At 41.1% G+C, this 13,684-nt stretch overlaps 1 protein-coding gene across 1 annotated transcript in view; it reads left to right on the top strand.

The window, feature by feature from the left end:
* LRRC63 (leucine rich repeat containing 63) overlaps positions 1-13,684 on the top strand; it is a 382,612-nt gene that overhangs the window by 63,139 nt on the left and 305,789 nt on the right. Inside the window, exon 3 of the mRNA XM_078656022.1 lies at positions 4,380-4,517. Within this exon, the coding sequence (XP_078512148.1) occupies positions 4,380-4,517 (138 nt within the window). The remainder of the gene's footprint in view (positions 1-4,379; positions 4,518-13,684) is intronic.

Here is a 13,684-nt window from a genome sequence, read left to right on the forward strand (position 1 = left end):
CCACTCCAAACAGTTCATCAGTAGGGAAATTGTTGGCCTTTGAGAGGTTACATTTACTATTCCCACTCTAAAGAACGCAACAGTAGGGAAAGCGTTGGTTTTCAGAGGGGTAAAATGTACTATTTCCACTCCAAACAGTTAAACAATAAGGAAACTGTTGGACTTCGGAGGGGTTATTAATACTATTCATACTGCAGTCTAAGCAAAAATAGGGAACAAACTCCACTTCAAACACATTACATATATGAGTAAACCCATGAATTAATATAAAAAATATTAATTACCATGAACACACACATATATTTGCATATAAAAACTGAAAACAATTAACTAATTGACATAATTCATATTTAATAATAATCTATTAATAAATCATTGTTATTCAATTGTTCACTAATTACCTTCCTACCCTATACCACTTCAAACCTAGCATTGCACAACTAAAATATAATTAAAATAAATAAGTATTCCATAATTTACATATTTAAAATTCAATTAAATAGTAAATTTACAAATGGTAATTAATAGCTAATTCATTATTACTTAGTTAACTTCCCGCCGTATACCCCTACAAACCTAGCATCCGTAACTAAGATATAATTTTTTTTTTATAAATCTTTTTATTAAACAATGTCGACATATGGGTAAAGTTCCACTTAAGTCAATCATAGGAGTACAATGAAATCAAAATACAAACAGGTAAAGTAGGATAATGCATTGGAAATCACAGGAAGGGGGGATCATCACAATCAAAGGTATGGGGAGGAGTACATATGCTGCCACGGTATTCATTCCAGGGGGCCCAGATCTTTGACCATTTTCGGCGGCAGCCCGCGGACCATGTATACTGTCTTTTCCCTCGTCATACACCAGTCGAGATCTTTTTTACAATCAGTGACCGTGGGTGCATCTGATGCCCCCCAGAGTTCACTAAGATATAATTTAAAATAAATAAGTATCCCTTAAATTATATAGAAAAAAATCAATTAAATAATGAATTAACACTTAATTGTTAATTAATTGTCACTTATTAACTTCCCAACGTATACCCCTACAATTCTAACAGCCCTCAAATAACTTATAACAAAAGTAATCAGTATTACATAATTTATATAATACATATCAATCATATAATTAATTAAAATGTATTAAATAATTAATAATGAACTACTACCTAATAAACTTCCCACCCTATGCACCACCCCTCTACGACACGATAAATTACTATTCAAAATTAAAAACAGAATTCTAAATCACTTAAAATTTCAGGTTATTTTAAAAGAAATTAATAACATTTATATTCACAATAATAACATAAAATTAACATATCAACTAAAATACATTAAAATAATTTTAAAACTATATTTTTAACCACTGTATTACTGAAAATGAGATTGAAAACATAAATACTATTTAAAACGATATTACTTCCCTCAAAAAACTATATTATTGTTAATGATATTCTTGAACAACGATATTTATGTATAACAATACTTTATTTCCGATATTTCTGTCTCCCGATATTTATGCCGATTTTTTGTCCAAGCACTCTTTTGACATGAACACTGAAGTTAACCATGCAGAGCATTGTGCCCTCCATCTATTAAGATTACCACATGGTTGATCATATAGTTGTATGGACGCTTACTACTCTGACACCTGTGTGTAAGTCAGAAATCAAGAGCTCCAACTCTCAGCCCCTATTCTGTTGTCGGTTTGCAGAGCAGATGTGGCTGCATTTACAACATAAGGAGCATTGTATTTGCGTTGGTCCCACCAATGACTGCACAGGATGAAAAAGAGGGGTGTCTGCTCGAAAACCACCTAAGTTCTTTCCTTTTAGGGCTGTAGGCGAGGACTAGACTTGCAGCGGTAGCAGGACCCCATTGTCAGGATTTGTGGCTCTTGATCGACAGAGTCTGAAAGCAATCTTCCCAAAACTCCAGTACATAACTATGCTTGTGCAAGAGTGGTAACAAATAGCAAAACTAAAGAGGGGAGGGTTAATGGGAGTGCGAATGTTCTTATGTCATCAGTGCATCTCTCTTGGACTTCAGGGGATTCTCTGTAGTATTTTCAAAGGTGAGTGCTAAGTGTACACTAATGATATGGGAAACCAACAAAGGGCCTGATTACGATGGCAGACGGACTTCTGTCCGTCCGCCATCGTCTCAGGGCTTGGGCCCGCCCTCATATAAGACGCGGTCCCGCATATGCAATTACAATGTGGCTGACACCACGGCGGCCGCAAAAGACATTATTTTTATTGCAGCGGGTGCTGCTGGCAGCAGCACCCACCTCAATGGAGAAAAAGCCCCTGCACAAGAGAGTCCTGCAACTAGCCCCCAAAGGCCATCCCTGCCAGCCTTTCCATGGTGGGTGAACTGCCATCTAAAGGCTGGTGGGGAGCCAGTATTGTAATCTGACCTGTGGTGCCTACTAGGCACCGCCGGTATGCATTACATGCTTAGGGCCTCCGCAGCACTGGCGGGCTCAATGAGTCTGTCGGATACGTGGCGGTTGGTGTTTCCGACCGCCACGGTATCGCCCGCCATCATAATATGGCGGGCGGAAAATGGTCTCACGATGGCGGTGAACCTGCCACCTACAGCCTCTCGGTGGCTGGTTCACCGCCATTGTAATGACCTCCATAGTTTTACTATGATTCATAAACATTGAATTTGTCTTAGGAAAGTAAGTGTTGGTTATAGTGCTTATTAGCTTCATTAAGGTTAACTCCAACTACACCACGAAATGTGTGATATTTTGCATTCACCAATAAGGGTACACCCTAAGAAGTCTGTTTCTTGGGTGTAAGTGATGGTAAATAATTTGAGTTCCAGTATTGCATTGAGTTCAAGCACTTTTAAAAGGATACATTAAAAAGGCAGCATCATTGATGTTGTTGACCAATCAATGTAGGGATTATGGTGGTCATCCATGGAATTACCAAAATCACAGGATGATGATGGGGCACAATAAAGACAAAAGTACATAACTACTTATGCTGGCCAACCAACAATTGAACTAGAATGGTGTGTTCAGCCAGTGGTCCAGAGCCTAAAACAGATCCATCCTTTGTTTGCATGGGATGAGCTTTTAGAGCTTTTAGCTGTCTTTTAGAATTACTGTTCTACCATGCTCAGTAGAAAAGGCCTTATCCATAAAAAGTACAATTGCTCCTAGATCAATCTGTATCAATCTGTTGTTGTGTCAGATGATAGAGACCCTTGTAGTCGGACTAAAAATGCTAAGAAAGAAGGTTATCTACTAGCGGCAGACCACTATTTCTAGGGATATTTTGGAAGGAACAGCTACGCTTTCCTACCTGACAAGTGATCAGTGTTCTTCTTTTCCTGAGGCTCATCATGGCAAAGAGTTTATGCTCCTACCACATGTCCTTTCTTGCCACGATTCATAGACGCCCAAGTGACCTCCTCCTATACATTACTTTGCTTGGGAGACAACCTTAAGACAACTCTCAATTGCATAGATTACCCTCCTTCTGCATGTGGTGCTGTAGTCTTGGATTAAGAACCACAAGAAAATGCCCACATGTAACATGTCCTTTCTTTTTTTCTGACTTTCTCTAATTCAGATGATGGTCTGTCTGTAAAGATGGATCCATCACATCTTCGTTGTAAGTTGTCTAGCCACTTTGGCAAGTTCATGCTTATTTTCATTTTTCAGACATCTTCAAAATAGGGCGATTTGCATCCTCAGACCAACCGACGTCCAAGGTGAATTCCCTGAATTTGCTGAAATTTGATAACATATCCAGTATGTCTTGTTGAGAATCTGAAAAGGCCACCTCAGATGTATAACTTTGACCTGGCCCCTCAAACAGGTTTAAAGGCTTGAAGGAATACAAGAAATAAACTCGGTTTGTTCCAGTAGGAATGCACCTAGGGCCAAAATATCACAGTTTTGCTATGCAAGTTTTCACAGAATATTATTATAACCAGATCACTAGGACAGCTAATATAGCCTTAGAGCCCGTTGTAGCGGACTCGACCTGCCAATAAAGGTCCTTCTTCTCAGGCCTTTAACAGTCAAGCAGGTCCTTAATGGTTGTAGAGCCCGCTGCGGATGACTTTAAGGCTATTAGGACATTCGCCCCTAAAGGGCAGATTGCTCTAATTTGTAAAACAAAAGCTGCAAGGACCCTAAGGCAGTTGAAATCTCCTCTGTCTCTGTGAAGCCTTTGTTCACAGCAACATGGAATGACGATGCTCCTGGCTTCTACCAGCCATTAGAAGCCAAGAGCACTCTATTGTCCTCAATGTAGCGCTCAACATTCTAATGTTCTAATACATTGTGAGTTCTTATTGCACAACTTTCTTTTGAAAATATTCAAATGAAATACTTTATTTTTTTAGAAAGGAATTCGAAGAGGAACAAAAGTTTGAAGGAAGCATCCTTATCCAATGACATTTTTGAAAGAAAAGTCTTGGAAAACATTTCAAATGATTCTAAATTGCCTCCAGGCTTAGAGCAAAGAGCAATCGAACATGGACGTAAGTACAGCTTCAATATATTTCTTTAAAAAATAATACACAAAGTGTGTGAACAAGGGATTGCTTGGCTGGTAACAAGGAAGATTGCTCAGGCACTAATTCACCAACACACAGAAGCTTTCTTTTTTTTAAATTTTTTTTTTTTCTTCACCATAACAAAGTATTATGAGCTTTACATGCATCACATTTTATCCATTACAATACTTTATACATTATATTGTTTAAACTCCATCCTTGAGTACTACCCTACCAATAATACATTCAACTAAAAAAAAAAAAAAAAAAAAAAAAAAACCAATAACAGTAGAGACAACATCTTCCCAACCCTACACCTAGTTGTTCCTTCTTTGCACCTCTTTCCATTTGCATAGTGGCTCCCAAATTCTTCTCCCCCGTCGTCTTCCACTCCTCCCCTTTCGTGCATAAATTTTTTCCTCTATATTGTATGCATACAGAGTATTTGCCAGCCAGCATTGCATTTTCGGAGGGTTTTTATCTAGCCAAGCCCTAGCAATTGTTAGTCTGTAAACAGCCATTATTACAAACAGAAATTCAGCATATTGATCCTGCTCCCCTTCAGTCACACCTAACATGATCCAAGCTGGTGTGAGGGATATCACAATACCCAGTGATCTTGCCAAAAACCCCTCAATCTCCTTAATCAATGTTTGTAATTGGGGACATGTTGCGAAAATATGTACGCTATCTGCTTCCAGCGCATTGCATCTGGGACAGTTAATTCCTGTAATCCCCCCCCATTTTGCGATCATTGCAGGCGTAAAGTACAAAAAATATAATGTTTTATAATGCTGAGACTGCAACGGGGCAGCACATAATATCGTACATCCTAAATTCAAAGAATCATAAAACAAATTACTTTCAACTCCTAATTTGTCCACCCATTTCTTACTGAATTTATCTAAATCATCTTGCTTTTCTTTCACCAGTGCTGCGTAAAAGGACTTGATAGAGCAATCCCCCATCAGCTTTATTTTCTCCATTATTTCTATTTTATTAAAACCTGCTGGGCCTCCAACTTTGTTTTTAAGGAAACTTCTAACCTGTAGATATTTGAAAAATCCCCTATTATGTATGTCGTATGCGTCTCTTAACTCTGAAAATTGCTTAAAACCATCCTGTGAAAATAGATCTCCTATTTGCGTAATCCCCCTTAAAGCCCACTCTGTCATTGTATGATCTGCAAAAATTTCCTCAGGGAATGACCTATTGTTAATTAATGAGACATACCTATTGTACCTCCCCACCTTGACTTTCTTTAAGAATGCATTCCACACTGTGACTGCCGCCTTAACAGTTTTAAACTTAGTTCTCTTAAAGTAGCTATAATCTGTAAATTTTAAGAAACAATTGTGATCATTTACCCCTAGTGCGACAGCATAAATCTCTGTAGACATCTTATGCATTCTTACATCATCAATATTGCCTCCAATAAGACCTTGAATATATTGCAGAACAGTAGCCATATAATATAAGCGAAAATCTGGTGCACCCCATCCCCCTTTTTCTCTGGGGAGTGTCATGTGCCTATAAGCCCTCCGGGTCTTGCCGTGTGCCCATATAAACCTGTTACATATAGCCTCTATACCATTAAACCAACTGGCTTCAAACAACAAAGGTACCGCCCTGAACACATACAAAAATTTGGGTAAAATCATCATTTTGATGATGTTTGTACAGCCAACTAATGTCAGGTGTAGATTGTTCATTTTTTCCAGATCTTTTTTCATTTGTGCTATCAAGGGATCCATGTTCTTTTCCACAATCTTATCTATTTCTGCTGTTATTTGCACCCCTAGATAAGTTGCCATATCCGTCACTCTAGCATCATTACAAATTACCCATTGATTTTTAACTATCTGAGTTTTAGTGATGTTCAAACTGTATCCTGAAAACTGACCAAACCTCTCAGCTTCAACTTCAATTGCCCTAATGGCAACTGTAGGTTCTGCGGTCAGGATGGCGACGTCATCCGCATAAGCTAATGATTTAAGTCTACAACCATTGAGAACTAACGGTGGTATCTGCTGATTACTTTCCAACTTTCGTATATAGGGGTCAAGATATAGAGCGAAAAGCAGGGGAGAGGAGGGACAGCCCTGCCTTGTGCCTCTCTGGATATTAACTGCTGCCGAGTAACCTCTATTGACTCTTATCTTAGCCGTCGGGTTGATATATAAAGTCTGCAGAGCCTTTATAAATCCTGGTCCTATCCCGTGCCACCTCAAAGCATCCCATAGATATCTCCATGAGACCCTATCGAATGCTTTTTCGGCATCGAGAAACACCGCTGCCATTGGGTCTTCCAGGATGCTTGCTACATCAAATGCCGTGATTACTTGCCTAGTATGTTGGGTTGTTCCCTTACCTGGAATAAATCCATGCTGGGAAGAAATAACCAAGGATTCAATTATCCTAGATAGCCTTTTTGCCAAGATTTTGGAGAACACCTTAACATCAGCGTTCATTAGAGTAATGGGTCGATAGGAGCCCGGAACATCTACGGGTTTGCCCTTTTTTGGAATAACAATAATATCTGCGCCTCCCCAGGATTGTGGAACAGACTCACCCATTTGCGCTAGCAACATCACATTAAACATTTCTGCTAGTAAGGAGGATTGGAAGACTTTATAAAATTCTATCGGAATCTGGTCCGGACCAGCAGCCTTCCCGGACGGCAACTCCCTCAAAGCCTCAGCCAGTTCATCCACCTTAAATTTCTCTTCCAGCTCTTTTCTGTCTGCCTCTGCCAGTACCGAAGGCTCTATCTCCCTCAAATATGCCCCTATGTCCTCCTCTCTTTCATACCCATCTGATATATAAAGCTCCGTGTAAAACTGTCTGAAAACCTCTCTAATCTGTTCAGCATCCTTAACCTTAACTCCCTGACCGTTTTTGATCTCTTTAATATCAGCCATCCCATCTCTTTGCCTAGCTCGTACAGCCAATATGTGACCAACTCTTTCGCTAAGTTCATACGCCTTTTCTTTATTGGCTACATACTTCTCAACGGTCTTTTTTGCCATCCCATCCATAACTTCTGCTTTGAGGGCGACTATCTTCAATAATATCTGTTCAATTGGAGAATGTGTGTGTATAGCCCTCATAAGTTCTTCCTCTGCATCTCTAATTAGTTTGTTATCTCTCTCCGCTTTTTCCTTCTCCCTTCTTTGAGCACTGATAACATAACTCAAAGTTTCTCCTCTTATTCTGGCTTTAAAAGCATCCCACACAGTCCCTGATGTAGAAGTACCTCTATTGATCTCCCAAAATTCCTTAATCCATTCACTCATTCTCTCCCTATAAGTTTGATCCTGGAGGAGCATTCTGTCAAAAGTCCATTGCCTCAGTTCTTTAATTCTCCTTTGCCCAAGTACTGCAGTTAACACTAACGGGCTGTGATCTGATATGATCCTTGGTTCTCTTACTATCCTTGCACTATCTATCAAACCTCTCGTGATTAAAAAATAGTCCAGCCTAACCAGTGTTTGATGAGGAGCTGAGAAGAAAGTACTCCCATCCAGGTTCGGATGGCAATTTAACCATGGATCTTCTAACGAGTTATTCCTTGCCATGTCTGCTAAAGCTCTGTAAGTTCTTCTTTTTCTCCCCATATATTTCCTATCAGGATCTAAAAAACTACTATCTGCATCATGAATATTCAGATCACCACATAAGATTATGGGCTCTGGCCATTGCGCGAGTTCCGTGTCTAGAAATTGAAAAATGTCTGGATCATCTCCAGTAGAACCATAGACCGAAACAAGCGTGAAAGTTTCTCCCCTAAACACTAGTTCTGCCATAACCCATCTGCCCCATTGATCCTCCAGTTTCCTCTTAACCAGTGTATCCTGTCTCTTGCCCAGAATCACCACCCCTCTCGTCTTTGTATTCTGATTGGTTTTTGCTAAAACATTGAAGCCCAGTTGATCCAATAAATAAGCCTTGGTACCCTCAATGTGTGTTTCCTGAAGGCACACTAAATCAGGTTTTAGCGATTTTAACAAAGAAGCAGTTTTTAACCTCATATTTAACTCATTAAGTCCGCAAATGTTTATTGAAACTATTCTACAGGTCATTATAATTCATAGTTTTTCCTACTTCTTGTATACACCTATACCAGGAACATTTAGTGATTTTCCTTGTTTTCTTCCCCATATTTTTTCTGAGTCTTCTATTGCATACCTTACTCCAAGCATCTTTTTTAACTCTTTTACCTTCACCATGTTTGTGCCCAAAACCAGCTTGTTTGTCTCCCCCCCCACCACCCTCCCCTCACCCCCCCTTACCCCCCTCCCTTCAAGAACCCCCCCCCCCTTGCTACAGGCAAATAGGCCAATCCTGGCCTATGTGTAGCCCCTGTAGTCTGCAGAATCGCTACTCTCTCCTATCCTGTCCTGTTCTCACCTCTGTCCGGCAATGCTAAATACATTTGCTTAATATTACCATCTTACGGGGTCTTTGGTGAGGATCTTACAGGGGACCTCAGTGGAGTTCTGGTTCTGGTTCTGCTCTCCTTTCCTTTGTCAAGTTCCGCGATTTCTGCTAAGTATTCCGCTGCTTTTACCTCAGACATAAACATTCTGGTATAACCTTTCCTGATTACTTTCAACCTTGAGGGGAACAACAAATAAGCTTCCGCTCCTTGTTTTTGGAAGGGCCCTATCATCTGTCTTAACTTCCACCTTCTTTCCACGGTAACGTGGCAGAAGTCTGGCCTAGAGAAAAAAGTACTACCGTCAACTGTCTTTCTTGAATCAGGCCTAGCCTTATCAATTATTTCCTGTCTTGCTAAAAAGTTACCTAGGAAAACCAACATTGCTCTTGGACGCTCATTCTCATGCCCCCCCCCGGTTTTTCTTAATGAACAGCGGATACCTATGGGCTCTCTGCACTTCAACATCCCAGTGCCATTTTGACTCTGGAAAAGCCTCTTCCAAGATCTTAACCACATATCCTCTGGGGTCCTGCCCCTCCTTTCCTTCCTCCAGTCCCAAAAGTCTCACATTGTTTCTCCTTTGGCGATTTTCAAAACTTTCTAGCTTCCATTGGAGGTCTTCCACCACCTTCTCTTGATCCGCTTTGAAAGTCTGTCATTCTGTCACCTCGTCTTCCACCCTGCTTGTCCTCTCCTCAACTTGCGAAACTCTCCCCTCCACCTCTTCCTGCTTTCTACTTACTCTTCTTAATGAAGCTTGAAGTTTTTTTGTGTCTCTTTTTGCTCTTCGACTTTCCCCTCTTGCCTCAGTCTGCATCTGTTTCAGAGTCCCAAACAGCATTTCAAGAGTTACGCTTTGAGGTTTCTGCCACCCATCCTTTTCCCCTTCTTCCTGCACATTCTCCTGATAGGTCTCTGAGGTAGCAGAATAGTCCCATGATAATTTCTTGCTCATGCTACTCCTTGATCCTCTTTCATTTCTTTTTTTACCACCAACTCTCTTTTTCTTTTTAGTCTCTAATTCCCTGGAGCCCTTACTTGTATCTGAATCAGAAGTCTGTTCAGTGCAACTCCCCTCCTCTTCAGATTCCTGTTCACTAACATCTGTAGTATCTGAACCCTCGTAAACTGAAAAGAATTCAGTGGAGCCTCCCCTCGTATTTCTATCTATATTTTGGCTGTTTTTACCAATGTCCTGATCAGATTGTAACCCTTGCTGCTCCGTTAGGCTCTGAGTGCTACCCCATCTCGGTTCATCACCCTGCATAGGTTTGCTATGCGGCCCTATCTCCACCGATAGTAGGGCGTCTAACATCTGCATGTTATTGTGCTTTTCTAACTGATCTGTGGCATTGTCATTGTAGCCGATGTTCTTTCCGGCCCCCTTGCTCACCTTCGCGGCTTCTGCGTTCTGCTCCGGTCGCAGCAAGCCGGCTCCTGCAGTACTCAGTGGTTGCCCAGCAACCAAACCTTCGACGCTTGCGTCCTCGCGGTCTACTGCCGCTGACTCAGCTTCCGCGTTCAGCTCCCTTCTGTCTCTCTGGGCTCCTGAATCCGGTGCTACTGCCTTCCCGATCGTCATTTCATCCTGATGGGACTCAACCAGCTGAAGCTCTATCTGCGGGACTGCTGGGGGTGCTTTCGAGACGAAAGACTCCGGTAAGGTTGCCTGCCGCATCTGGTCTTTTGCGATCCCCGTTTGTGCACGCAGAGTCTTTCCATTCAATCCCATTGACAATTCTTTTGCAGTTTTAATCACTGCCGATCGGGTCTCAGGTCTCGCTTCGGTCTTTTTCTCCTGTTTTTCGAGTTTCTTGGTTAATGCATTCTTCGAAGACCGATTAGGAAGTTCCGTTTGTTTTTTTAAGGACAAAGTTTTTGGAACTGCCCCCTCTCTTACTGCAGCGGCTGAGCCTTTGATCGGCCCTGCGGTTGCTGGTTTATCTCTATCTGCCTTGGCTCTTTGGGACATCTTGAAGGGTACTTTCACGCTGCTTATTACACTTTTCCAACACCTAAGCCAGCCTTTCACCTTCTTTGTCGAGAACCCCCTCAGCCAGTCTGGGTTAAGTGCTTCTGCCGTGCCACGGTATACCAGGTTAACCAGATCCCACATCCCTGGATTCACCAGTCCTTCCACATCCTAGGATAGGAGAGAGAGAAAATGCGACTTCTCTCTACAGAGCTACGGCGGCCATCTTGCCCTTGAGTTTGCCTTCCTGTAAAGCGGAAGACAAATCTGGGACACACAGAAGCTTTCAATTAAATTTGGTCATGCACTAGTTCGCCAATGCACAGAAGCTTTCAATTCTAACTAACTATTCTTGCCTTCACTTAGTTGTGATCTTGACATATTAGAGTTGGTCAGGCTGGTAATAAACCATCTTTTGTTAAGTGGAGGCCATAGATTTCAGGAACCTTTGTAGCACCTGTCATCAAGTGGGACCACTGCCTGCTCTTAAAAAATATTTTTGCTGAAAAATGCAAAAGGGAAGGGATCACTTGGGGAACCCCTTCCTGTTTGTGACTGGCTTACCACCCATTTGAAATGGGTGTTTACTGTGATTGTTTTGCGACTGCATTTGTGGTTGCAAAACAATCGTACATTCCCTTGCGACTCACTATTAGGAAGGGACGCCCTTGGCATGCCCCTTCCTAATAGTGACTCGCAAACCTATTTTGCGAGTCAGTAATAGACTACTGACTCTCAAAATAGGGTGTGTACATGCTACAACCCTTTTTAGCCGTCATAAATGGCCCAATTTCTGTTTGCAACTGGAAAAAACGGTCACACATCTGGCCATAAATGTTGCTGGGACCTGGACAACAGGCTGTGGAGCATAGCAGAGTTAAAAATAACAATCCAAAAGAACGCCATAAGCAGTTGGATTTATTTATGTATGTCCACCCTAAGCTTGGATAAACATTTAAACAACCCAATTTACGCTCTCTTTACATGCGTGGAGGAATCTGTGCAGTCTATCTGCAGTACTAGGTCTGTGCCCCACTCTGAAGTCCAGATTACCTGTAGGAAAATGGATCATCTTACTGTTTTGGATTCTCCCCTTTCATCTGCATAAGTCACCTTGAAAATTTGTGGACACTGTGAACAGTAAACTGTGCCCCAAACAAAAATGATCTCCCCAAATTATAGCAAATGCTCAAGTTCAGTCACAGCCCAAACCTGATCAATGCTTCCCTCACAGAGGGTTTTGTCCTGATCCATCTAATACATGCAATCATCACACCGTTGTTAAAGAACAGAGAAAGACCCACAAATCCTGATGAACTGCTGTCCAACAATGAAAACCCATGTACCAGTCCGAGAAGGGGAACCAAAATCAGTGTGTGCGGGAGAGACCTGTCGATGTTTAATCAACCACTGAACAATCTCAAGATTTTTATTGACCTTCTTTAAGTGCATGCAATCCTAAATTAAAGAAGCAGCTCATAGTCCACCCTACACAGAGTTGCTCTTCCACAATTATTCTCCCACTATTTTCTTCCAATACCCTGTGGACCCATAACAAGGTGACCAAACATAAGTCCAACGGGGCTGAAATGTGCTCTCTTTCTGACATCTCCCTGAAAGCAAAATGTAGTCATTGAAACAGAATATCTTACGCCCTCAGAGGGGCTTTTTCTAGAACAGCAATCATGCCTTTCTGACACCTATAGTTTTGCATGTGAAACAACTGAAGAAGTTGTAAGTTACCTCACCTAAGTCCTATGTTGTCTTCGTGTAGGCTAAATGAAATGATATCCCTCTATTTGATGCCATTTCCTTAGGGATTACCACATTGATTAAAAAAAATACCAATTAGCACCCTGAACACCACAAGGTCAGGGACATACCTATGGGACTCTGACTCAGGGTACTCAGTGTCATGACCTATCATTATTCGAATATTAGAATGATTTGATTATTAGAATAAAACTAGTCCCTGAGATGTCTTAGAGTCTGAAAATATCCAACCCGACCTCTCAATTCACATCTCTGCCTCTAACATGGAATGAGGGAAGTTTTGGTCTACCCTCCTGCACTGTTATGGCAAGTCAGGCAAGAAAAACTACATTACTTAATTTTCAGTCCTATCTGGAGCTAGTGGCTTATTACTAATGCATTGGTCCTATATCCACCAAGAAGGCCATCCAATGGAATGTCATGAGCCCAGTCAAATAAATGCACAATTAACAACATAGTCTCCACATACCCACAAGGTCTTTACTCTCACTGCTGAGAATACCTTTCTTCCAGTTTATAATTGCGAGAAATTAGGTTTATGGTTGTTTTTTTTTAAAAATATTTTTATTGAGATGGATCGGAATATCAGACAAAGTTACAAATACAAATTAGATACCATGTGATAAAATCAGACATTTATACATATAGACTTAAACCAGATAGCATGTAATACAGACAGACAGTTAATATATACCAATTTCTGTATTTTATAAAGAAAAAAAAAAAACATGAAATATACAAGAATGTTACAATCCTGACAATGTAGGAGGATCGTTCTCCCCTCAGCTGAAAGTCTAATCATCTCAGCTCTCTCCAGTTCTTAAGAGGAGCCCAAATCTTTTTACCAAAATCTTTCCTCCTTTTACCCTTAAAGCTATATAGGCATTCCTCTATGTTATGGATCCCCAGCAACCTAGTTAACCACATCTGAAAAGAGGGCGCGATCGGGTCTTTCCAGGCCGCGGC

The sequence above is a fragment of the Lissotriton helveticus genome, chromosome 8, assembly GCF_964261635.1.
Source record: "Lissotriton helveticus chromosome 8, aLisHel1.1, whole genome shotgun sequence".
NCBI classification, from domain to species: domain Eukaryota; kingdom Metazoa; phylum Chordata; class Amphibia; order Caudata; family Salamandridae; genus Lissotriton; species Lissotriton helveticus.